Source organism: Bos javanicus, chromosome 4 (genome assembly GCF_032452875.1).
Source record: "Bos javanicus breed banteng chromosome 4, ARS-OSU_banteng_1.0, whole genome shotgun sequence".
NCBI classification, from domain to species: Eukaryota; Metazoa; Chordata; class Mammalia; order Artiodactyla; family Bovidae; genus Bos; species Bos javanicus.
Window position 1 is genome coordinate 113993158 of NC_083871.1, and position 26315 is coordinate 114019472.

Genomic DNA, 26315 nt, shown 5'->3' on the forward strand with positions numbered 1-26315 from the left:
TGAAGGGAAAGCAGAGATCAGGGCCTTCTTGGATCACTGGTGAGAGCCTGTCACCAGGAAAGGTGAGCCCCGCAGGGAGCAAGAGCTACAACTAACCAGAAGGAACATGGTTCTGAGAGCATTTACTGTCTGAGCACCCAGGCTCCACCAGGCACCTTTCGGGTGAGTAACAGCTGGACTCATTAAGATGGGGCATCTGGATTTGTAAAGATGTTCAAAGTTTCCAATACAGGAAGTTCAAAAAAGGTTTATGAGCATGGTCCCCAGTCTGGAGGGCACACATGTCTGTCTCCTTCCACACCTCCCCCATACAGTAAAAAAAGTCTGTACTGGAACCATGTCCAGGAGTAAAATGCATTTTAAAAGGCATTCAACGTTGCTCAAACTGCACGTTCAGCACAGGCAAAAGATCTTTCCTGTGGCCCCAAAGCAATCTAACTTAGAGCAAGTTACAGTGTGTTGAATCAGGAAACCCCGCCCCAGATGCCCCCTCTCCCCTCTGTCCACAGAAAGGGACCCTCAAGAGACTAAAGAGGTTAGGAACCAGGTCTTCAACCCCTCGTCCTCATGAGCCCTGACACGTTGGCTCCCTAATTCAAGTCTCTCCCACCCCTGCTGTAGGAACACCTCAGTTTCCTCATCTGTACAATGAAGGGGTCTGAATAAACGGCTCATTTCTTAATTCTGATGTGTGGACTGATGATATCAGATACACTGGATTCATAAATCAGAATTTCTGAGCATGGTCCCCCCAGAATTGACATTTTTAAAGAACATTCAAGTAGTTCTGAAAAACAACATATTTGAGAGGCACTGAGATACATGAACTTTGAATTTTCAGAGTATTCAAAATACAGGAATTCAAATGCTTTACAATAAAAAAGAGCTATTTATCACCCCAAATTTCAGGAAGAGCTTATCACCTTCTTAAAATTTATTTTAAATGATTTTAACCCACATTTCAAACTATCTGGAAATCCCAATGACCTACTCGAGAGTTTTGTGGATTCCCTGTAGCACACTTCCTCATTTCCACCTTTGGTGAGGACCTCTTGCTTTAGCTACTCTTCTTCTAGGGTTTGAATCTTATGGCTCTTTCTTCATTTCTGCTCTGATGTCAATTATGGGACTTTGTTGATGCCTAGACACAAAATAACTAATCATATCATGTGATTTGCCCCGGGGTAAACTTTACTGAAAGCTTTGCATGGGGCAGCAGGAGAGTGACTGCAGAAACACAAACAGCTTCGGCTTGAGTTCTGGACAAATTTGCCCTCTGAGTCCTCTGGCCAGAGAGAGGTTATTCACCCAGCCTCTCCCTTTGCTTTTCCTTCCCTGTTGGTGCCAAATGGGATTGAATACAGTTACCTGCAGGAAACAGGTGGGTGACATGAGGAGGTAGAATTTGAAATGGATGTTGAAGTACAGACAGGACTCAGGCAGAAATGTAGGGTGGGATGAAGAGTCCTGGGAGGGAAAGCCCGAGGTGGGTTGGGAAAGGGTGCTGAAATCTGTGTCTGGAGTGGCAGACTGAGGGCAGGGGTGAAGAGGGGGCAGGCGAGGTGGGATTCATTGGAAATGAGGCTAGAGAAGTAGACTGAGCAGAGACTGTGGGCTCATGTTCAGAAGCTTGCATGATCAGGCAAACGACCACAAAATGTTTAATTGTATTAAATGATGTTTGAGTGGGTGTAATCATTGTACTTTGAGAAGCCTCAGACTCAAGGGCCAGAACATAAAGAGCTGGAGGAGAGCATCCCAGTCTCCCCATATTTAGATACATAAGGAGAAGTCAAACTATGTTGTTATCTAAGAGCAGAAACTCTCCAGATGAGTTTGGGAAATACGTCTGTTTTCCAATTTTCTTCTTGCTTGTTTCACAGGCCAGCGACCCTAAGGTAGATCCTCAGTCAGTGAGCAAACTCTTGTTCTCGGGGTTTTCTCAAGCCCACCCTCCATCACCACCCTCGCTGCTGAAACTCCTGGGAAATCTTGTTTCCAACAGCTTACGTCACTGACATAGGTGCTCAGTCTCTTAGTCGTGTCCAACTTTTGCTGACCCTTTGGACTGCAAACTAACAGCCTCCTCTGTCCAGGAATTTTACAGGCAAGAATACTGTAGTGGGTTGCCATTTCCTTCTCCAGGGGATCTTCTTGACCTAGGAATCGAACCCGCATCTCTTGCATCTCCTGCATTGGCAGGCGGATTCTTTACCATTAGCACCACCTGACATGGAATCACCTGGAGAAATTAACATCTTAAGTTTACTCATTGGCATGGATGGGATTAAGTGTTATCTCCCCTTTGCTCTTTGCATTTGGGGGCCCTGAGAAGACAAAGCCAAGCTCACCAGGTGTTCTCAGAGCATCATCCCAACCCAGACCAGGCTCCTCCTTCCCTAAACTCCGATGCTCAGAGGAGGGCAGGAACTATGACCTTCTCACAGTGGGGTCACCAGCATTTTGGACTTGACCTGACATTGTAGGCAGTTACACCTATTTGATGAATGAGTGAATGAACAAATTGCGTCTGGGATTCTTTCAGGTAATCATGGGAGGACGGAAGATGCCAAGAGATGAAGAAAATGCCTATGGTAAGAACACGTCTCACAATGAGTGTTTGTCCCCAGGAGTGAGCTCTAGGTAGTAGGGGAATGGGCTAATTCAAGACTGAACAGAGAGAAGCCGAGAGGCATCTCAATGCTGGGGTGAAGCAGCAAGAGGCCTGGAGCTGGCACTTCACCTGGATCTGTACCCCCACCCTGCTGTGAGATACTAAGTTCTTTGACTAACCTGCAGCTCTGTTCCCAAAGTAAAATGAATGAACAGAAGGGGACATAGAGGGCATCAGATCGTGTATTAGAGAGAACATGATTCACCAGGTAGAAGGTGTTAGTGAACATGGATGGAGGTTATTAGACAGCAGTTTAAAGAGAGAGAAGAAGAGAGGAGGAGGAGGGAGGGAAGAGAGATGGCCTGGTCTTATCCTCCCAACAGCCTTTGAGTACAGCGCTACAATATTGATTCCGTTTGTGCAGAAGAGGTTTAACACTTAGATTAAGCAGCTCTCCAGGGTTACCAGGCTGGTAGAGGACAGGTCTATGATTCAATCTCCGGCTTTGGGACTCCAGATAGCCCTCCCGGCTGGGCCCACTGCCCCACCCCTTTCTCCAGTGGGACAGTATCAGGGAAAATAAGACAGAAATTGTCACTGGGGACCAGCTCTGCACAGCCTGGATGACAGATCATATCAGACGAAGTAATGGCCTGTATTACAAAGGCGCATCCTCTAGAGAGACATTCAGCAGCTGCTGGAGCACCTACAGCTGCACGTGTGACGCCAAAGACGGGAGAAATAGACGGGTAGAGACCCCCTTGGAGTGCCCAAATCTCACACCAGGTCACTCAGTAAAGGTCTGGCCCCAAACACAACCGTGGAAGCGTTCTGTTCTCCTTTGCTCGCAAGGCGTCCAGGTGACCCGGGAACCGGGACATGTTGCTCTCAGGTTCCGAAACTTACAGACCACCGTTGCCCACAGGTTTCCAGGAGTTCAGGTCCGCCCTGCAGGAGCGCAGGCTGCGCCTCCTCCTGGCCGGGAGGTCGGGGACCGGGAAGAGCGCCACGGGCAACAGCATCCTCCAGCGGAAGCACTTCCTCTCCAGGCTCGCGACCACAGCGGTGACCAGGGCCTGCGCCACGGGGAGCTGCTGCTGGGCCTCGTGGGACGTGGAAGTCCTCGACACCCCGGACCTCTTCAGCCCCGAGGTCGCCCAGGCAGACCCGGGTTTCAAGGAGAGAGGCCGCTGCTACCTGCTGTCGGCCCCGGGGCCCCACGCCGTGCTCCTGGTGACCCAGCTCGGCCGCTTCACCGCCCAGGACCTGCAGGCCTGGCGCGGGGTGAAGGCGCTCTTCGGGGCGGGCATCGCGGCGCACGCCGTCGTGGTCTTCACCCGCAGGGAGGACCTGGACGGGGGCTCGCTGCAGCAGTACGTGCGCGACACCGACAACCGCGCGCTCCGGGAGCTGGTGGCCGAGTGCGGGGGCCGCTGCTGCGCCTTCGACAACCGAGCGGCTGACGGGGAGCGGGAGGCGCAGGTCGGGGAGCTGATGGGGCTGGTGGAGGAGCTGGTGAGGGACCACGGCGGCGCCCCCTACACCAACGACGTGTACCGCCTGGCGCAGACCCTGGGCGGGCTGAGTCCCGAGGAGAGGCTGCGCAGGGTGGCGGAGCGACTGGCCGCCCGCGCGCGGACGTGGCCGCTGGCCGGGCTGTGGCGGTGGCCCAAGGCGGGGCTGGGGACCCGGTGTAAGCTGGGCCTAGCCGCCCTGCTGGGCGCCCTGTTCCTGCTGTACCTGCTCTGCAGGCGTCGGCCCGAGGCGGTGACGGTGTGACCTCAGTCTTGCAGGTCACCTGGCAAGAAAGGACCTGGACACTTGGATCTGAAGGGGGATTTCAAAGGAATCAGTTTTCAGAAATTTCATGCTTACTCCAGCACATAGTTTTAAAATAAAGTTTACCACTTTAAAACATCCTTAAAAATGTGTTTAGTTATTTTGAGGTATTGATCATCTGTGAGAAATTGTAAAATGGCAGTTTTTGGTAGAAAATGGATTCCTAGCAAAGGAATCCCACTCTTTATTTTGAGGTTGTGTGTGTTTGCTGGTTTGTTTGTTTAGACATTGCCTTCCTCTCTTTGGACCGCTATTTTAAAAACACACACACACACACAGTCTGGGTGGCTTAAAAACTACAGACATTTATTCCTTACAGTTCTGGAGGCTGGAAGTCCATGATCATGATCGGGTTTGGGGGAGAGTCCTGAGATTGCGAATGCCAACTTCTGACTGTGCCCTCACACTCAATTAGAACAAGGCACTAATTCCAATCATGAGGAATCTACCCTCCTGACCTAAGACCTTCCCAATGACACCACCTCCTAATACCCTCCTCTCCAGACTAGGTTTTCAACCTGTGAATGTTGAGGGGGGAGGGGGCGGACACAAGCATTCAGACCATAGCCTATACAGACTCTTCTTGCTATTTTCTAGTTCTTATAGGTAGTGATCTCCCTTCAGTGACCTTGCAGATTTTTATTATCATCAAGGAAAGAGAAATCACAGTCAAACATGTTAATGTTTAATTCCAGGTGACATTGCAAGTCCTGTCCAATTCTTTGCAACCCCAGAGACTAGACAGTCCATGGAATTCTCCAGGCCAGATTATTGGAGTGGGCAGCCTTTCCCTTCTCTAGGGGATCTTCCCAACCCAAAGATCAAACCCAGGTCTCTTTCTTTACCAGCTGAGCCACCAAAATAATCCACCTAGCAATGCAGGAGACCCATGAGCTGCGTATTTGATCCCTGGGTCAGGAAGATACCCTGGAGCAGGGAATGGCAACCCACTCCAGTATTGTTGCCTGGAAAATCCCATGGACAGAGGAGCCTGGTGGGCTACAGTCCATGGGGTTGCAAAGAGTTGGACACGACTGAGCGCACACACACATACATCAGTTTATTTACCAGTACAATGACTTAGAACCAAGAAGTTAAATGTGACTGTACTGAAAATAACACAATTTCAAATTTTCTAGCATGTGTTATGGTTCATGTCTGTCCCAAATGAAGTAAGATTTGGGGAAAATAACATGCAATGTCTTCAATGTAGTTATCTATCTGGATTTTTATGCAAATAATAATAAAGTTCCTGTTTCAGAGAAGACAGGAAGCCGCAGGTGCATCAGCAGAGAGCCACAGAGAACTCGAGGTTAGGTGTGGCTGCACCGTTATGGGTTTTTACAGAGGGTGGGTCAACCCACCTAAGTCCTTGAACCACATCCTTACGTTGTGTAAACAGTCGTTATCGTTATCCTTTCCTTATTTCTGAAACAACACTTCAAAGGGAAGCCTTTCTATTAGCCACACCCTAGTTAGGTGGTGTGGATGCAGCAGGATGCAGATACCCCAAGACTATCAGGGCTCAAGTGTGCTAAGGGGGAGGGTGATGTGCGGGGGGCATGGAGCAGGCCAGAGGGATAATGGAGGGCGGGGGGAGTGAGGTTGTGCGCAGGCACCCTAAGGCCATCCCAGTTTCCGTGGAGCAGGAATCTATGCGCATGCGCTTCAATGCCACCTCAGAGTAAAGTTCTAGGGAGACTTGGGATGGACTCTGGCCTTAAGGCTGCCTGCAGTTGGAGGGGGGCCTGAGGGCAGTGATTTAGACTCAGTGAAGTTTAGCTGGAAAAAAATTTATTATCAATTCCTTCTTTAGCTGCCTGCTGGGCCCATGCAGGGACTCTCAGCCAGAGAGAAAATCTTTCTACAAACTGAGGCGCCCAGGAAAGGGCCGTTGTGGCGGGGACCGCCAGGTCTGCAGCTTGCCCATCCAGGACCACGTGTGCACGAGCACGCGCTGTGGGCCAAGACTGCTTACCACAGAACTGAATTTAACCTGCTGTTCTTTCATTTTTTCATTTTCTCACATCCAAATGTACATCTATACCCTCCAATTTCTATCATTACTTATTGTCTTGTTTGTAAATGTAAATACGATTTTTAAGACAAATATGAGTGTTAGTTGCTCAGTTGTGTGCGATTCTTTGTGACCTGACGGACTGCAACCTGCCAGCCTCCTCTGTCCACGGAATTCTCCTGGCGAGAATACTGGAGTAGGTTGTATTCCCTTCTCTAGGGGATCTTCCTGACCCAGGGATTGAACCCAAGTATCCTGCATTGCAGGCAGATATTTTACCATCTAAGCTACCAGGGAAGCCCCAAATATGAGTGTTAGGATTGTCAAATTCTCGTGCAAACTGTAGCATCTAGAAATGTATAGGATCAGAAGAAGGCTTGACATTGTGGGTAAAATGCCCTGTTTGGGTACCAGTGGGACCGCTGTGGGGTACAGTAGAAAGAGCAGAAGATGTGCAGAGGGCTTGTGTTCTAAAACCCACCCCTATGAACTTGCTCAGAGACTTTGTGGCCATGGGGCTTCATCTTTTCTTGAGATGTGTATATTAAAATTAATCTTAATATGTATGATGAACTAATGCAAAAGAAAGCACTTTGTAGGTTAAATTCCATAAGAATATGATACAGAAATGAAAAGTGTAGAGGAAACATCATAATAATAATCTTCATAAATAAATTTCATACTCATACTCAGAAATACATAAATTTCATACTCGTGAATACTCCACACTTAGTATTTATAATAATAACTATTCCATATTATTCTATTCCACAGAGTCGGGTGCTAGTGGTAATAAAAAGTCCGTATGATTAGTCATCAAATATATTTACAAAGTACAATCAAAGTTGTACTTATTCTCTAAAATATTGCTAGTTTCTAATTCTTAGATTTAGAGCTATATAGACTCATAAGTAGGACTTCCCTGGTGGCTCAGACAGTAAAAAATCCACCTGCAATGCAGGAGACCTGGGTTCGATCCTTGGGTTGGGAAGATCCCCTGGAGCAGGGCTTGGCAACCCACTCCAGTATTCTTGCCTGGAGAATCCTCATGGACAGAGGAGCCTGACAGGCTATATTCCATGGGGTTGCAGAGTCAGACACGACTGAGTGACTAAGCACAGCATAGCACAGACTCATAAGTAAACGGAAGACACAATTTTTAGTTTTTTAAGTGTAATGATGTCAGAACTTCCCTGGAACCTGCATGTTTCCACTGCAGGGGGCATGGGTTCAATCCCTTGTCTGGGAACTAAGATCCCACATGCTACACAGCACAGCCAAAAAAAGTTTAAATATATATAATTTAATAATACACATGTAATACAGTGGTCATGTATGGATGCAAGAGTTGGACTGTGAAGAAAGCTGAGCACTGAAGAATTGATGCTTTTGAACTGTGGTGTTTGAGAAGACTCTTGAGAGTCCCTTGGACTGCAAGGAGATCCAACCAGTCCATTCTGAAGGAGATCAGCCCTGGGTGTTCTTTGGAAGGAATGATGCTGAAGCTGAAACTCCAGTACTTTGGCCACCTCATGCGAAGAGTTGACTCACTGGAAAAGACTCTGATGCTGAGAGGGATTGGGGGCAGGAGGAGAAGGGGACGACAGAGGATGAGATGGCTGGATGGCATCACTGACTCGATGGACGTGAGTCTGAGTGAACTCCGGGAGTTGGTGATGGACAGGGAAGCCTGGCGTGCTGTGATTCATGAAGTCACAAAGAGTCAGACATGACTGAGCAACTGAACTGAACTGAATTGAATACAAAATAGATAATAAAGGAAAATAATGCAAGATTGATCATAAAATAGAAAACATAATTTTAGAGAGAATACTATAATAATTTATTGATTAATATTTTATGATAAAAACTACCTCATGAAGTATGAAGGATAATTATCATTAAGAACCTTTTATTTGCAGAGGAAAGTAATCTACTGAGAATCAAGTGATTTTCTAAAGGCAAAAAGTGGCAAATCAGAACCTGAAACTATTTTTCCTGTCATATAAAAAGAGCTTCCTTAACCAGACACAGGATCAAAACACTATAACTTCTCAAAAATGCTCTAAGTGAATATATATTCATATCATTTACATAGGTCTCCTCTCACCTTTTATTCCTCGTTAATGTGTTGGTAAGCTTCTTTCATATTTCCATGCCCTACTGCCTGAATCAGCTTCATTTTACACAGAGAGGTTCATCTTTGGCTTACTTCTGAGAGTTGTTTTTGGCCATGATGAGGTTTTCAAGCAGATTTCAAACACTGCATACCCTCTTACCTAGTCTTGTACCATTTTCAGTGTTGTACAAGATTCAATAATTATGCACAATATTCAGTATTCATCAGCCTGGCTGTACAGATGCCACTACTCCTTCCAAAGAATACCATGTGGACTGAATGCCCTAGAAGAGGAATTCCTATAAGTCCTTGAGGAAGCCAGAGCTAGACTATGACCCAGGACTTTTTTTTTCCTGCCCTGGAGCCTTCATCTAATAGTGGTAATATATGCCTTTTCTTATAGAACTGGATTTGTGCTTGCTTATTTCAGCAATAAATATTTTAAGGTTTTTTTTTCTAAATTTGTCTTTTACTTTTTCTTTTAAAGTAGTTATCTTCCAAAATAATGTAGTATTTTGTTTTATTTTATATCTTATGAAAGTGAAAGTCGCTCGGTCATGTCCTACTCTTTGCGATCCCATGGACTATACAGTCCATGGAATCCTCCAGGCCAGAATACTAGAGTGGGTAGCTTTTCCTCTTTCCAGGGGATCTTCCCAACCCAGGGATCTGTCAAGGGAGTGTATAATTTCCTCCGTTCTGTCTCGTCGCAACAAAAATTTAAGGCAACAGACGTTAAAGCCCTTTGACAGACCATGTCTCAGCTCTCAGAGAGACTGTGTTACAGCTCTCGGACAGATCAGTGTCACAGCTCTGTGTTACAGCTCAGTTTTATTTAGAAAATAAACGAAAATACATCCTCCAGGCGTGAGGGCATGTTCACCCAAAAGACTTCAAAGAGGGGAGAGAGAGAGAGCAAGGGAGGGATGGAAGGAGGGAGAAAGTGCGAGACAGAGATAGAGAGAAAGGGGAGAGAGAGAAAGAGGGAGGGAGAGAAAGAGAGAGAGAGGAAGGGAGAGACCTCCCCCCGCCACCCCGCCCTTTGGCTCCTCTTTTTATGTTTTTTCCCTCCCCTGGGCCTGACCTATGTAAATTGGGCTAGCCAGGAGTGCTGTTTGTTCTACCTGAGGTCCTCACTCCAGTCCTCAGACCTTCCTTTGTTCTTTTTTATCAGGCTTTTCCCTTCCTAGTCTTTTAGCCACCACCATTCTGGGCTCCAGTCCCCTATATTTTTGCATTCCAGTCCCCTATAATGAAAAGGACATCTTTTTTGGGTGTTAGTTCTAAAAGGTCTTGTAGGTCTTCATAGAACTGTTCAACCTCAGCTTCTTCAGCGTTACTGGTTGGGGCATAGACTTGGATTACTATGATATTGAATGGTTTGCCTTGGAAACGAACAGAGATCATTCTGTCGATTTTGAGATTGCACTGAAACACCCCAAAAAGATGTCTTTTCATTATAGGTGACTGGAATGCAAAAGTAGGAAGTCAAGAAACACCTGGAGTAACAGGCAAATTTGGCCTTGGAATATGGAATGAAGCAGGGCAAAGACTAATAGAGTTTTGCCAAGAAAATGCACTGGTCATAACAAACACCCTCTTCCAACAACACAAGAGAAGACTCTACACATGGACATCACCAGATGGTCAACACCAAAATCAGACTGATTATATTCTTTGCAGCCAAAGATGGAGAAGCTCTAGACAGTCAGCAAAAACAAGACCAGGAGCTGACTGTGGCTCAGACCATGAACTCCTTATTGCCAAATTCAGACTGAAATTGAAGAAAGTATGGAAACCACTAGACCATTCAGATATGACCTAAATCAAATCCCTTATGATTATACAGTGGAAGTGAGAAATAGATTTAAGGGCCTAGACCTGATAGATAGAGTGCCTGATGAACTACGGAATGAGGTTCGTGACATTATACAGGAGACAGGGATCAAGACCATCCCCATGGAAAAGAAATGCAAAAAAGCAAAATGGCTGTCTGGGGAGGCCTTACAAATAGCTGTGAAAAGAAGAGAAGAAAAAAGCAAAGGAGAAAAGGAAAGATATAAACATCTGAATGCAGAGTTCCAAAGAATACCAAGAAGACATAAGAAAGCCTTCTTCAGCGATCAATGCAAAGAAACAGAGGAAAACAACAGAATGGGAAAGACTAGGGATCTCTTCAAGAAAATCAGAGATACCAAGGGAACATTTCATGCAAAAGATGGGCTCGATAAAGGACAGAAATGGTACGGACCTAACAGAAGCAGAAGATATTAAGAAGAGATGGCAAGAATACACAGAAGAACTGTACAAAAAAGATCTTCACGACCCAGATAATCATGATGGTGTGATCACTGACCTAGAGCCAGACATCCTGGAATGTGAAGTCAAGTGGGCCTTAGAAAGCATCACTACAAACAAAGCTAGTGGAGGTGATGGAATTCCAGTTGAGCTATTCTAAATCCTAAAAGATGATGCTGTGAAAGTGCTGCACTCAATATGCCAGCAAATTTGGAAAACTCAGCAGTGGCCACAGGACTGGAAAAGGGCAGTTTTCATTCCAATCCCAAAGAAAGGCAATGCCAAAGAATGCTCAAACTACTGCACAATTGCACTCATCTCACATGTCAGTAAAGTAATGCTCAAAATTCTCCAAGCCAGGCTTCAGCAATATGTGAACCATGAACTTCCAGATGTTCAAGCTGGTTTTAGAAAAGGCAGAGGAACCAGAGATCAAATTGCCAACATCCGCTGGATCATGGAAAAAGCAAGAGAGTTCCAGAAAAGCATCTATTTCTGCTTTATTGACTATGCCAAAGCCTTTCACTGTGTGGATCACAATAAACTGTGGGAAATTCTGAAAGAGATGGGAATACCAGACCACCTGATCTGCCTCTTGAGAAATTTGTATGCAGGTCAGGAAGCAACAGTTAGAACTGGACATGGAACAACAGACTGGTTCCAAATAGGAAAAGGAGTCCGTCAAGGCTGTATATTGTCACCCTGCTTATTTAACTTCTATGCAGAGTACATCATGAGAAACGCTGGACTGGAAGAAACACAAGCTGGAATCAAGATTGCCAGGAGAAATAACAATAACCTCAAATATGCAGATGACACCACCCTTATGGCAGAAAGTGAAGAGGAACGCAAAAGCCTCTTGATGAAAGTGAAAGTGGAGAGTGAAAAAGTTGGCTTAAAGCTCAACATTCAGAAAACGAAGATCATGGCATCTGGTCCCATCACTTCATGGCAAATAGATGGGGAAACAGTGGAAACAGTGTCAGACTTTATTTTTCTGGGCTCCAAAATCACTGCAGATGGTGACTGCAGCCATGAAATTAAAAGATGCTTACTCCTTGGAAGGAAAGTTATGACCAACCTAGACAGCATATTCAAAAGCAGAGACATTACTTTGCCAACAAAGGTTCATCTAGTCAAGGCTATGGTTTTTCCTGTGGTCATGTATGGATGTGAGAGTTGGACTGTGAAGAAAGCTGAGTACCGAAGAATTGATGCTTTTGAACTGTGGTGTTGGAGAAGACTCTTGAGAGTCCCTTGGACTGCAAGGAGATCCAACCAGTCCATTCTGAAGGAGATCAGCCCTGGGTGTTCTTTGGAAGGAATGATGCTAAAGCTGAAACTCCAGTACTTTGGCCACTTCATGCGAAGAGTTGACTCATTGGAAAAGACTCTGATGCTGGGAAGGATTGGGGGCAGGAGGAGAAGGGGACGACAGAGGATGAGATGGCTGGATGGCATCACTGACTCAATGGACGTGTGTCTGAGTGAACTCCGGGAGTTGGTGATGGACAGGGAGGCCTGGCGTGCTGCGATTCATGGGGTCGCAAAGAGTCGGACATGACTGAGCAACTGATCTGATCTGATCTGATCTGATTCTGGACTCCTTTTTCCTATTCCAACTACCTAACAGATCAAACCTAGGTCTCCCACATTGCAGGCGGATTCTTTACCAGCTGAGCCACAAGAGAAACCCCAGTATAGTCCATGTGGTACCCATTCAAGTGGGTAACTTATCCCTTCTCCAGCAGATCTTCCCAACCCAAGAATCAAACCAGGGGTCTCCTGCATTGCAGGCGGATTCTTTACGAACTGAGCTATGAGGGAATGTCTTATATTCAACCTCATTCTTGGCCCAATTCTTATTTTGTATTTCCTTTCACTCTTTACTCCCATTAAGTTTCAGTTCAATTCAGTTCAGTCACTCAGTCGTGTCCGATTCTTTGTGACCCCATGGACTGCAGCATGCCAGGCCTCCCTGTCCATCACCAACTCCCCGAGCTTGCTCAGACTCATGTCCATTGAGTCGGTGATGCCCATCCAACCATCTCATCCTCTGTTGTCCCCTTCTCCTCCCACCTTCAATCTTTCCCAGCATCAGGGTCTTTTCCAATGACCCAGCTCTTAACTGGAGAAGGCAATGGCACCCCACTCCAGTACTCTTACCTGGAAAATCCCATGGGCGGAGGAGCCTGGTGGGCTGCAGTCCATGGGGTCACAAAGAGTTGGACACAACTGAGCGACTTCACTTTAACTTTTCACTTTCATGCATCGGAGAAGGAAATGTCAACCCACTCCAGTGTTCTTGCCTGGAGAATCCCAGGGACATGGAAGCCTGGTGGGCTGCTGTCTATGGGGTCACACAGAGTCGGACACGACTGAAGCGACTTAGCAGCAGCAGCTCTTAACATCAAATGGCCAAAATATAGGAGCTTCAGCTTTAGCATCAGTCCTTCCAATGAATATTCAGGGCTGATTTCCTTTAGGGTTAACTGGTTTGATCTCCTTGGTGTCCAGGAGACTCTCAAGAGTCTTCTGCAGCACCACAATTTAAAAGCATCAGTTCTTCAGTGCTCAGCCTTCTTTATGGTCCAACTCTCACATCTGTATATGACTACTGGAAAAACCATGGCTTTGACTATATGAACCTTTAATGACAAAGTGATGTCTCTGTTTTTTAATATGCTGTCTGGGTTTGTCATAGCTCTCCTTCCAAGGAGCAAACATCCTTTAATTTTGTGGCTGCAGAGATTTTGGAGCCCAAGAAAATAATATCTGTCACTGCTTCTACTTTTTTCCCTTCTATTTGCCATGAAGTGATGGGACTGGATGCCATGATCTTAGTTTTTTGAATGCTGAGTTTTAAGCCAACTTTTTCACTCTTCTCTTTCACCCTCATCAAGAGGCTCTTTAGTTCCTCTTGGCTTTGTGCCATTAGAGTGGTATCATCTGCATATCTAAGGCTGTTGATATTCCTCTTGGCAATCTGGATTCCAGCTTGTGATTCATCCAACCCAGCATTTCACATGATGTATTCTGCTTATAGAGCTTCCCAGGTATCTCAGCTAGTAAAGAATCTGCCAGCAATGCAGGAGAAAGTGAAAGTGAAGTTGTTCAGTCATGTCTGACTTTTTGCGATGCTGTGGACTGTAGTCCGCCAGGCTCCTCTATCCATGAGATTTTCCAGGCAAGAATACTGGAGTGTGTTGCTATTCCCTTCTCCAGGGGATCTTCCCAACCCAAGGATCACACACGGGTCTCCCACATTGCAGGCAGACTCTACCGTGGCAACATAGGAGACACCAGTTCAATTCCTGGCTGAGGAAGTTCCCCTGGAGAAGGGATAGGTTACCTACGCCAGTATCCTTGGGCTTCCCTGGTGACTCAGATGGTAAAGAATCCACCTACAATGAGGGAGAGCTGGGCTCAGTCCCTGGATTGGGAAGATCTCCTGGAGGAGGGCATGGCAACCCACTCCAGTATTCCTGCCTGGAAATCCCCATGGACAGAGGAGCCTGGTGGGCTTCAGTTCATGGGGTTGCAAAAAGTCAGACAGGACAGAGCAACTAAGCAAAGCACAGCACATTCTGCACATAAGTTAAATAAGCAGGGTGACAATATACAGCCTTGACATATTCCTTTCCCAATTTTGAACCAGTCAGTTGTTTCATGTCCAGTTTTAACTGTTGCTTCTTGACCCACATACCAGCACCACAATTCAAAAACATCAGTTTTCAGGAGACAAATAAGATGGTCTGGTATTCTCATCTCTTGAAGAATTTTTCAGAGTTTGTTGTGACCCACACAGTCAAAAAGAACTGCCTACCACTCCTCAAAAATCACACACACACACACACACACACACACTCCCTAAGAACAGAAACTTCTACCCCAAAAACAAAAGACAAGGACAGTGGCTCTCTGACCCCCAGTTCTGCGGAGTTTCTGGAAAGGAAGAGGGTTCCATTCTATCCTGTTCTGCACCTTGCTCCAGCTTTGCACTGAGGGTAAAGAAGTTCTCCGCATAACCAAACACTCCTACGGAGGCAACCAGTGGGCTTTAGCGAGGAGGGGGTGAGGGACGGGGAGTTGGCGGGGGTCCATATTTTGTTCTCTCACAATCCAAACATCAGTTCTTTTCTTCTCTCACGTCTTAAAGAGGAAATGAGAGGGGGCGAGGCGCTCGCGGTCTCTGACAGGAAGCATCCCTGAGTGCAGTCGGGGTTGGGGAGTAGAGGCTGAGGGGCGGGGGGTGGCGCACGCTCTGAACCCAGTGCTCTCGAGTTTCGGCGGGCAGCAGTTTCTCCCCGCCCAGAGGGGACAGGGGGCGCCCTCCGTTAGCCCCACTTTCTTTCTTATCCTACAGTCGTGCCCTGCAACCTTCTGCCGCGCGCTCTCGCCGACCCGCCCGCACCCAGCCCGCTGCACCGCGCCTGGTAAGGGGACACTGGCGGGGGTCCCGGGGTTCTGGGGAGACCGGGGGGTGAGCGGCGAGGAGCAAAGCAGGAGGGGAGCTGGGGCTGGGGAGGGCGTCTGGAGCCAGCAGTTCAATCAGGGCTACTGACTTCTGGTGCGACCTCACACCGGATCCATGCCTCTGGGCTCCCCTGTCAGTGAAACCCGGCGCCCATAGAGAGCGTTATGTACAACAGCGGGTTCCCAGTGCGACTGAAGCGGGTTTGGGAACGGCTCACTCCGCGTTCATAGCCTATCGCTTTCCACAGGGCTGCGATCTTTTCCGTGTCGTGGCCTACTTCTTAGCTCCTTTGATTTTCACAAGCTTCACAGGGTTTCACAGAGCTTCACTAATAGTCTCTTTCATTTGACAGATGAGAAAAACTCAAATTCACAAGGTGCCCTAAGTAGGTAGAGCGAACATCTTAAGTTTTACCTTCTTAACTTCTCCAATACCACCCCCGGCCCATCCGTAACAAGCACCACCTCCCAGAGATGGCAGGGTGCAGGAATCCATTCCTAGGGCTCCACAGGAAGAGTACTCTCGCTGAGTCACGTGTTCCCAATGAAACCTCTCAGTGGACATTGTTCCAAGACCTTGATCTTCTGAAAGCCACCCCATTCTCCCCCAGAGACACCACACGTTTCCTGCGACACGATGTAGAACTCGATTCTATGGCAGAGAGACTCCAGAGTGTACAGGAACCATCCTTGGTCTGCTGTCAACCCCCTGTGAGAGCTGTGTTATGAAATTATGATGCTAAACTGTGAAACCAGCGATGCCAGGAAACAGAGGGACTAGGGCACACCGGGAAGGAGAGACTCATGAATGACGAAAAATGAAAAATATTTTTACCTTTCCAGAAACAGCATACATGAGACAGCCCGCTTTCCTATGGTTTGATAGAATAATGTATTGTCAAGATTATATCAGTTTAGTCCAATTTAAAGATCAGAAGGTATATGATGTTCATTTGCTTCAGCCTCCTCCCTAAGTTAGCTCCTCCTGCTGTTCCTGTCAGATACCCTTATAATCTCTGCTTGCACATCGTCTCTATCATGATTCCTGATCCCGTTTGGGGAGGATTAAGATTTTCTTTGTGGAGAAGAAATCTGCCTCCATTCTTCATTTTTCTGCTTTTGTCTACTCTGCAATTGACACGTGTCACATTGCTTCAGGTTTACACTACTTCCAGATGTCTTCCTAGGCTTGATTCAGTCCTTTTAATATCCTGTCATTTCAGCATCTCCATTAATATCCTTTCTGACCAGTCTCTGGACACTTTGGTATTTATTAATATCCACCCAAAAAAAAAAAAATAAATCCATTCTTCAGTGGGATGTGTCTCCTCGGCAGCCTGACCCACTAAGAAGATGGTTCAGGAGGACGGTGTTGCACCTCTGCTCACCAACCGGAAATTTGATGGCATTTTGTGGCAGCCACAGAGCTCCATCTGGGTCACACTGATCATCAAGCCACAGAAAAACACAAGATCATTTAAAACTGAAATCCTTCCTTTCTGAGCAACTTCTGTCCCCTGCAATTTTATGTTTGAATTTTTTAAAAAATGCACCCCAAATTTTGCAATACACTTCTCTTTGTTGGCTTTAGGGCAAGCTTCCAGCCTGTTGGCTTCAGTTTTGTCCTGACCAGGGATGGCAACATGGTATGTGATGTTTCAAGAAGCTGGTTGACTTTATAATCACTTTTCTGCCCTGATAAATCTAAGAGAATATGCAGGCAAAATGTGTCATTTTTTGCTCTTAGCCCCATGGCAGTTGTGTGATCATGGGCAGAGCAGTTAAGTTTCAGTTTCCCAATATTTTAATAGAAAAGTTAATACCTATCTTGGTCACATCATAGGGAATTTTGAAGAACAATTAAAATAATGGACATAAAAGAAACTTTAAAATTAAAATAAATGCACAGAGATTTATTATGATGGTAAAGTTCATCAACATTGTCACCACTATCTTCATCATTTTTACCACATTGATATACTCATTCCATTATATAGAAAATCTCATCTGAGGTAGAAACGATGTCAGAGAATTTGTTCAGTTTTAGCAAAAGCCACCTGACCTGCCTCTTGAGTAACCTGTATGCAGGTCAGGAAGCAACAGTTAGAACTGGACATGGAACAACAGACTGGTTCCAAATAGGAAAAGGAGTACGTCAAGCCTGTATATTGTCACCCTGCTTATTTAACTTATATGCAGAATACATCATGAGAAATGCTGGGCTGGAAGAAGCACATTCTGGAATCAGATTTCCGGGAGAAATATCAATAACCTCAGATATGCAGATGACACCACCCTTATGGCAGAAAGTGAAGAGGAACTAAAAAGCCTCTTGATGAAAGTGAAAGTGGAGAGTGAAAAAGTTGGCTTAAAGCTCAACATTCAGAAAACGAAGATCATGGCATCTGGACCCATCACTTCATGGCAAATAGACAGGGAAACAGTGGAAACAGTGTCAGACTTTATTTTTGGGGTTCCAAAATCACTGCAGATGGTGACTGCAGCCATGAAATTAAAAGATGCTCGCTCCTTGGAAAGAAAGTTATGACCAATCTAGATAGCATATTCAAAAGCAGAGACATTACTTTGCCAACAAAGGTCCATCTAGTTAAGGCTATGGTTTTTCCTGTGGTCATGTATGGATGTGAGAGTTGGACTGTGAAGAAAGCTGAGCACCGAAGAATTGATGCTTTTGAAGTGTGGTGTTGGAGAAGACTCTTGAGAGTCTCTTGGACTGCAAGGAGATCCAACCAGTCCATTCTGAAGGAGATCAGCCCTGGGTGTTCTTTGGAAGGAATGATGCTGAAGCTGAAACTCCAGTACTTTGGCCACCTCATGCGAAGAGTTGACTCATTGGAAAAGACTCTGATGCTGGGAGGGATTGGGGGCAGGAGGAGAAGGGGACGACAGAGGATAAGATGGCTGGATGGCATCACCGACTTGATGGACTCAAGTTTGAGTGAACTCCGGGAGTTGGTGATGGACAGGGAGGCCTGGCATGCTGCGATTCATGGGGTCGCAAAGAGTCAGACATGACTGAGCGACTGAACTGAACTGAACTGAGTATAATTTATCAGAGACAAGGACAGCATGTGGGAAAAAGTGGTGAGGAAAATGCTCTTCTGGGGCTGAAGGAAGGGAAACGGGTATGGGAGAAAAAGGAAAGGAAGGAAGTTATCTTAATATATTCTGACAGTGTGACAAGGGATGGTTTCCCTAATGGGGACCATTTCTATGCATCCCGACTGTGTGAATATAAAAATGTAAAAAAGGTAGTAATACCAGAATCAACCTAAATAAGCAAATCAGTTATGAAAACCATTCTGAATTCAATGTTAATCAATAAAATGCAAGTTTAAACCAATTAAGACATTAGACATTCTAATGTATGCCCAAAAGGGTAACCAAAAAATTAAAAATCTAGTATTACCAAGTGTAAGTGAAGACTTGAGGGATGCTTACATGTGGCTGCTGCCAGCCTGATAGCACAAGTCTACTGGAGTCGGACTTGGCAACATCTAGTCAGGTGGAAGCAGTCCATCCCAGAGATTGTCACGTGCACAAGATGTGTGCAGGACTCTTCTGCAGCACTCTTGGTAGTAGCAAGGATGTATTTGGAACACCAAATGTTTGTTAAGAAAGAATTAGATAAAATATTACATAAATAATGTCACTTCCATAAAAGATGAAAATACCAAAAAGTACTATATCTTAACTATAGACCGATGTGTATGTACAAGTGTAAATACACAATTGAGAAAGAGACATAAACATCTCGGAATACTGATTACCTCTGAAAGGAAGAGTGAGAATGAGACTGGGAAGTGGAGTAGTCAGAAAATAAAGAAATGGAGCTATATGTGTGATGTTCTTTTAATGTTTTAAGTCCAACAGAATAGCAGCAATAACAATGCCAAAATGCTGAGATTTGTTCATTGCAAATGGTGGGCATTCATTTCATTCCTCTGTGTATTTCTCTCCTTAAAATGTTTGTTTCATGACTGCATAATCTTTAACATTGATGAAATAAAATACAGGCTCAGAGTTCATTTTAATTATACTTGCATATTGCAGGCTTGCCTTTTCTAATGCACAATTATCTTTTCTAGCACCAAGAAGAATGGCACAATAGCATGCCTCAGCTGAATGAAACCTTTATCTCCACGGTTTTGCTAATTTCTGGTGACATCGACTAGGATTTTTTACAGTGGCTATTGATTTAAAGACATTTGATTTAAAACTGAGCAGGCAATGACTTTATCCTGAATTTGTCCCTAATGTTGCTTCTGTCCCTCAGTCAGGGCACCAGTTTCTCTTCCCCCAGCTGCTCAGAGGAAGGGAGGATGGTGACTATGTTCGGGCCTCTTCCCCTTCTCCCTCTCATGTCCATCCTCAAAGGAGCCCTGGACCCCAATTCCACACTCCCACTGGAAGGTGCATTGTACTTTCCTCTTTGCCACTGGGATGTCCATCTGATACAAAGAGTTTCTGGGACTGGAAATGCCCAGTACTTCAAACAAACCACTATTCATTTACAGTAAGGCAACTTTTATTGTCTAGTCTAACAAGTTTGCCTACCTTGATTCTAATAATAAACTAATAAAAAGTCCAACTTCTCATTCCTAGAAGAAGGCTTTCTTTATTTCATGCCTTTTCAGCTTGAAGGGAGATAATCAACTAATGCATATTCAAACATTTCTTGCTTTCCTGCAGAAGGAGGAAGAATAGCAAGAGCTCACTATGTTAACATAACCTAGCATCACCTGTCTTGCTTAAAGTTATATATGGGTATTTGAAAGCAAAATATAAGTTAGAAAGTTAGCAATGGAAATGACTCATGTAAAGATAATTATTTTTGGCTGTCTAAATTGCAGGTGTTCTCAGGCCTTCAGTTCAGTTCAGTTCAGTCCATCAGTCCTGTCTGACTTTTTGCAACCCCATGAATCGCAGCACGCCAGGCCTCCATGTCCATCACCATCTCCCAGAGTTCACTCAAACTCATGTCCATCGAGTCAGTGATGCCATCCAGCCATCTCATCCTCTGACATCCCCTTCTCCTGCCCTCAATCCCTCCCAGCATCAGAGTCTTTTCCAATGAGTCAACTCTTCGCATGAGGTGGCCAAAGTACTGGCTTCAGCATCATTCCTTCCAAAGAACACCCAGGGCTGATCTTCTTCAGAATGGACTGGTTGGACCAACTCCTATAAGGACACTTGCTTTTATTCCTTTCTTCTTTTTATTCCAGAAACTAATGGAAGGGCTTCAGAGGAGCAGATACGGAACCATGGCTGAAGGTAAGAAACCCTCCAAATTCTCATGCTCTCTGGACACCAGGGGAAAATCACTGTCTTCCCTCCTCCACTCCCTGACCTCAAATATTGAGACAGAAGAGAAACCAATTATTTTAAACTGCAGAAGAAAAAGTTAGCTATCACGTTCTTTGGGCTTCCCTGGTGGCTCAGCTGGTAAAGAATCCACCTGCAATGAGGAAGAGCTTGGTTCAATCCCTGGGTTGGGATGATCCACTGGAGAACGGAATAACTAGCCAGTCCATTATTCCGGCCTGGAGAATTCCATGGACTGTATAGTCCTTTCCCTTCTCCAGGGGATCTTCCCAACCCAGGGATCAAACTAGGTCTCCTGTATTGCAGGCGGATTCTTTACCAGCTGAGCCACAAGGGCAGCCCCAGTATAGTCCATGGGGTTGCAAAGAGTAGGACACAACCGAGTGACTTTCACTTTCATCTTGTTGTTTATCTTCCCTGCCATCAGCATAGCCCACACACCCAAGTGTGAAGCTCTGCCCTGCGTGGTGATGTATGGGAAATGTGAAAACAAAATTTCAAGTCAGAAGTCAGGAGATTTGGAACCAAAATGTCTTTCCCTACCTGTGCTCAGCTGAAAAGAGGGCAGGTTCCCCATGTTTGCATGCTAAGTCATTTCAATTGTGTCTGACTCTTGGTGACCCTTGGGACTGTAGCTCACCAGGCTCCTCTGTCCATGGGATTTTCCAGGCAACAATACTGGAATGAGTTCCTATGCCCTCCTCCAGGGGGTCTTCCTGGCCCAGGAATCAAACCTGGGTCTCTTGCATCTTCTGTATTGGCAGGCTGCTTCTTTACCACTAGTGCCACCTGGGAAGCCCAAATTTCCCCCACAGAGATTTAGTAATCATGTTTGAAAAAAATCCAGAATCCTTAAGCAAAGGCAAGACCAACATAGAGTAAAAGGAGTAAAATAACAGATTTTAGGAGCCTAAAATGAATTTAATTCATTTGGGCTTTTAAGAACTCCAGAAATCCTTGCATTCTCACTCTCTTCATCCCTAGAAGACTTAGCTCTTGGTACAGACTGACCCTGACCAACACCAACAATTTTGTTATAATTTCCTGTAATTCTATCAGCCACATGAATGATCTTTCCAAAATATGTATTGTTAAAGCAAGAGAGTTCCAGAAAAACATCCATTTCTGCTTTATTGACTGTGCCAAAGCCTTTGACTATGTGGATCACAATAAACTGTGGAAAATTCTGAAAGAGATGGGAATACCAGACCACCTGACCTGCCTCTTGAGAAACCTGTATGCAGGTCAGGAAGAAACAGTTAGAACTGGACATGGAACAACAGATTGGTTCCAAATAGGAAAAGGAGTACGTGAAGGCTGTATATTGTCACCCTGCTTATTTAACTTATATGCAGAGTACATCATGAGAAATGCTGGGCTAGAAAAAGCACAAGCTGGAATCAAGATTGCCGGGAGAAATATCAATAACCTCAGATATGCAGATGACACCACCCTTATGGCAGAAAGTGAAGAGGAATTAAAAGCCTCTTGATGAAAGTGAAAGTGGAGAGTGATAAAGTTGGCTTAAAGCTCAACATTCAGAAAACGAAGATCATGATCAAGTCCCATCACTTCATGGGAAATAGATGGGGAAACAGTGGAAACACTGTCAGACTTTATTTTGGGGGGCTCCAAAATCACTGCAGATGGTGATTGCAGCCATGAAATTAAAAGACACTTACTCCTTGGAAAGAAAGTTATGACCAACCTAGATAGCATATTGAAAAGCAGAGACATTACTTTGCCAACAAAGGTTCGTCTAGTCAAGGCTATGGTTTTTCCTGTGGTCATGTATGGATGTGAGAGTTGGACTGTGAAGAAAGCTGAGCACCGAAGAATTGATGCTTTTGAAGTGTGGTGTTGGAGAAGACTCTTGAGAGTCCCATGGACTTCAAGGAGATCCAACCAGTGCATTCTGAAGGAGATCAGCCCTGGGATTTCTTTGGAAGGAATGATGCTAAAGCTGAAACTCCAGTACTTTGGCCACCTCATGTGAAGGGTTGACTAATTGGAGAAAACTCTGATGATGGGAGGGATTGGGGACAGGAGGAGAAGGAGACAACAGAGGATGAGATGGCTGGATGGCATCACCGACTCGATGAACGTGAGTTTGGATGAACTCCGGGAGTTGGTGATGGACAGGGAGGCCTGGCGTGCTGCAATTCATGGGGTTGCAAAGAGTCAGACACTACTGAGTGACTGAACTGAACTGAACTGAATGTTCTTATCATCTCTTCTTCAGCCACCCATCCAAGATCATCTGTCAGACTCTGTCCCTGACATTAACCACAAGCTCACTTTCCAATATTCAAATCCCTACTCTAAGAGCAGAAACCCAGGGACATTCAGCTGGTCCTCAGTGGGAGGTCACTGAGACTCTAACATCTGAGACTTCCTTTACTCCCAGGGTTCAGATGACTGTGATGAGCAGTCTGTGTGCCTGGGAACTAGTGGGTGAAAAGCAGATGATAATATTTTCTTGTTTATGATTTATCCTCACCTCCTTGTAATTTCACCTGAGATTAGCATGAAACTGGCCTAAGTAACATCATGGGAAAAGCAAAGGATCATTTTTCTTTCCAAAAATCTGTGTTTCATTGGTCCTGAAGAAGTCCTTGGAGCATCCTTCATAGTGTAGCAGTTCTGGCTTTTGGGTATGGGTCCAAGCTTGGGCTCCCAATGTGGGCTTCCTACCAGTCAAGAGCAACCTAAATTTGTATGCAAACATCTGTATGATTTTCATATCACTGTTTGGCAGAGAGAGGTCCATAGCTTTCATGAGATACCACAAAAAGTCAGTGATAGAAAAATCTTAAGAATCACTAACAAAGACAAATCTACCAACAAAGACCTACTGTATGGCACAGAGAACTCTGCTCAGTATTCTAAATAATCTAAATAGGAAAAGAATTTGAAAAAAAAATAGATACACACATAGGAATGACTGAATCACTTTGCTGTACACCTGAAACTGAAACAACAATGCTCATCAGCTTGTTGTTGCTCAGTCACTCAGTCATGTCCTCCTCTGAAACCCCATGGACTGCAGAACACCAAGCTTCCCTGTCCTTCACCATCTCCCGGAGTTTACTCAAACTCAAGTCCACTGAGTCCATGATGCCATCCAACCATCTCATCCTTTGTTGTCCTCTTCTCCTCCTGCCTTCAGTCTTTCCCAACATCAGGGTCTTTTCTACTGAGTCAGCTCTTCTTTGCAGCGGGTGGCCAAAGTATTAGAGTTTCAGCTTCAGTATCAGTCCCTCCAATGAATCTGCAGAGTTGATCTCCTTTAGGATTGACTGGTTTGATCTCCTTGCAGTCCAAGCAACTCTCAAGAGTCTTCTCCACAGTTCGAAAGCATCAAATCTTCGGTGCTCAATCTTCTTTATGGTCCAACTCTCACATCTATACAGGACTACTGGGAAAATCATAGTTTTGACTAAACAGACCTTTGTTGGCATAGTGATGTCTCTGCTTTTTAACACACTGTCTAGGTTTGTCATAGCTTTTCTTCCAAGGAGCAAACATCTTTTAATTTCATGGCTGAAGTCACCATCTGCAGTGATTTTGGAGCCCAAGAAAATAAAATTTCTGACTGTTTCCATTGTTTCCCCATCGATTTGCCATGAAGTGGTGGGACCAGTGCCATGATGTTAGTTTTCTGAATGTTGAGTTTTAAGCCAGCTCGTTATCTACTTCAAGAGTAAATAAAAATTTTAAATTAAAGAAAAAAAAAAAGAATCACTACTATGGTAAAACAAGAAAATTCTTTTTTTAACAGGCGGAATAGAACATCAGGGCTTTGAACCTTCCTCCTCGTTGAGGATCATCCTGGTAGGGAAAACAGGCAGCGGGAGAAGTGCCACCGGGAACAGCATCCTCTGCCAGCCCGTGTTTGAGTCCAAGCTGGGGGCCCAGGCAGTGACCAGGAAGTGTCAGAGGGCAACAGGCATGTGGAATGGGAGGAGCATCGTGGTGGTGGACACGCCTCCCATCTTCGAGGCTGAGGCCCAGGATCAAGAGGTGTATGAGAATATCGGAGCCTGTTACCTGCTGTCGGTGCCAGGGCCCCACGTGCTGCTGCTGGTGACCCAGCTGGGGCGCTTCACCGAGCAGGATGTGGTGGCCGTGACCAGGGTGAAGGAGGTCTTTGGGGCAGGAGCTGAGAGATACATGGTCATCCTCTTCACCCACAAGGAAGACTTAGAGGGCGGATCCTTGGATGAGTACGTGGCAAACACAGACAACCTCAGGCTGAGGCGCCTGGTCCGGGAGTGCGGGCGGAGGTACTGTGCCTTCAACAACCGGGCCTTGGGGGATGAGCAGAGAGAGCAGCTGGCCCAGCTGATGGCTGTGATCGAGGGGCTGGAGCGGGAGCACCAGAGTGCCTTCCTCACCAACGAGCTCTTCTTTGATGCACAGATGCTCCTGCAGATGGGGGGTGGCGCCCATGGAGAAGGTCAGAGGCGCTACCTGGACAAGGTACGGCTGCAGGTTGCAAAGCAAAAGCAAGACCTGAAAGAGGCGGAGAGAAACTCTGCCTTCAAGGCGCTCCTCCGACTCAAAGCCTGGATTGTTTCTCATGTCAAAATATTTGTTCTTCTTGTCCTGTGCCTTTTGATTTTTCTTGCCATTGTAATTATTTTGTGTACCCATCAAGGCTGAGCATTTTCAGATGACATCTGCCGTCAGCTTCCATTTTTTTCAGAGTCAGTATATCACTAACTCAATGGACATGGGTTTGGGTAGACTCTGGGAGTTGGTGATGGACAGGGAGGCCTGGTGTGCTGTGGTTCATGGGGTCACAAAGAGTTAGACACGACTGAGCGACTGAACTGAACTGATATCTATGTTGATCAGGAACTTTATTTTCTTTTTACATAATTTCACTTACAATTTCGCTTCCTTGCATCAGACATGCCATCCCTTTTCTTCAGTTGCTTTTTAGGTAAATAAAATCCAAAGGGGGAAAAAAATTCCCTTTCTGTTGTGTTAAAAATGGTGAAGGCAAATAATAAACTAAATGCACATCATCAAGAAATATCGAGGAGTTTGCATAAAGGAAAGTGAGTGGACTGACATGCTGTGTGAGCAAGCATCTTACTGGGGACCTACTTTTTACAGTTGAAATTGCTTATTTTATATGAAAGATACTCTGACTTCCTTGTAGGGTGTAAAAAAAAAATTATACACTCCACAAGAGAGAAAGACTAGGATGTTCTGGGACATCTCTGGGGTGTGAAGAGGCTAGGGGAGAAAGGAAGAAGGCCCTGAAGACGGGGTGAGGAGGAAGATCTCTGATACTCAGCCACTGGGAAATTAAAGAACCAGAAATCCTTAGAGCAGGGCTGGATGACAGCCAGATGATAAGTGTAGGAATTCAGGCTTAGCCGGCCATCTGGTCTCCTTCAACACTCAACCATCCTCTTGAGCATGAAAGCCACCCTGGACAAGAAGGAAGTGATCTGCAAGGCTGCATTCCCTACAAGTTTAGAAATTTGAATTGCATGAACTTTTCATATGTGGCAATGAAACATTCTGCTTCTTTTGATTTATTCACCCTTTAAAAAATATAAAAGCCCTCCTCAGCTCACAGGTTATATACA

At 45.4% G+C, this 26315-nt stretch overlaps 2 protein-coding genes across 6 annotated transcripts; both read left to right on the forward strand.

Moving 5' to 3' along the window:
* The first annotated feature begins 72 nt into the window (after window positions 1-72).
* GIMAP1 (GTPase, IMAP family member 1) lies at window positions 73-4531 on the forward strand. 4 transcript variants are annotated; one of them, XM_061415144.1, is made up of 4 exons: window positions 73-162; window positions 1884-2107; window positions 2546-2594; window positions 3540-4531. In XM_061415144.1, exons 3-4 carry the CDS (start codon window positions 2552-2554, stop codon window positions 4391-4393), a joined length of 897 nt encoding a protein of 298 aa, XP_061271128.1. In that variant the 5' UTR covers window positions 73-162; window positions 1884-2107; window positions 2546-2551; the 3' UTR covers window positions 4394-4531. The 4 variants fall into 4 exon arrangements, with proteins under 4 accessions (XP_061271128.1, XP_061271126.1, XP_061271127.1 ...); XM_061415143.1 differs by lacking the exon at window positions 73-162 and adding an exon at window positions 169-1381; XM_061415142.1 differs by lacking the exon at window positions 1884-2107 and having other exon boundaries at window positions 80-162.
* LOC133246640 (GTPase IMAP family member 5-like) lies at window positions 102-25685 on the forward strand. 2 transcript variants are annotated; one of them, XM_061415158.1, is made up of 3 exons: window positions 102-162; window positions 20610-20658; window positions 24491-25685. In XM_061415158.1, exons 2-3 carry the CDS (start codon window positions 20616-20618, stop codon window positions 25372-25374), a joined length of 927 nt encoding a protein of 308 aa, XP_061271142.1. In that variant the 5' UTR covers window positions 102-162; window positions 20610-20615; the 3' UTR covers window positions 25375-25685. The 2 variants fall into 2 exon arrangements, with proteins under 2 accessions (XP_061271142.1, XP_061271143.1); XM_061415159.1 differs by lacking the exon at window positions 102-162 and adding an exon at window positions 15123-15323.
* Window positions 25686-26315: the final 630 nt, after the last annotated feature.

Excerpts from the sequence above, each read along its gene's own strand:
- LOC133246640 (XM_061415158.1), top strand. The coding sequence starts at position 20,616 with ATGGAAGGGCTTCAGAGGAGCAGATACGGAACCATGGCTGAAG. Across the intron at positions 20,659-24,490 it reads ATACGGAACCATGGCTGAAG|GCGGAATAGAACATCAGGGC; the intron begins GTAAGAAACCCT and ends TTTTTTTAACAG.
- GIMAP1 (XM_061415141.1), top strand. The coding sequence starts at position 1,208 with ATGGGGCAGCAGGAGAGTGACTGCAGAAACACAAACAGCTTCGGCTTG. Across the intron at positions 1,382-2,545 it reads CAGTTACCTGCAGGAAACAG|GTAATCATGGGAGGACGGAA; the intron begins GTGGGTGACATG and ends GGATTCTTTCAG. Across the intron at positions 2,595-3,539 it reads AGATGAAGAAAATGCCTATG|GTTTCCAGGAGTTCAGGTCC; the intron begins GTAAGAACACGT and ends CGTTGCCCACAG.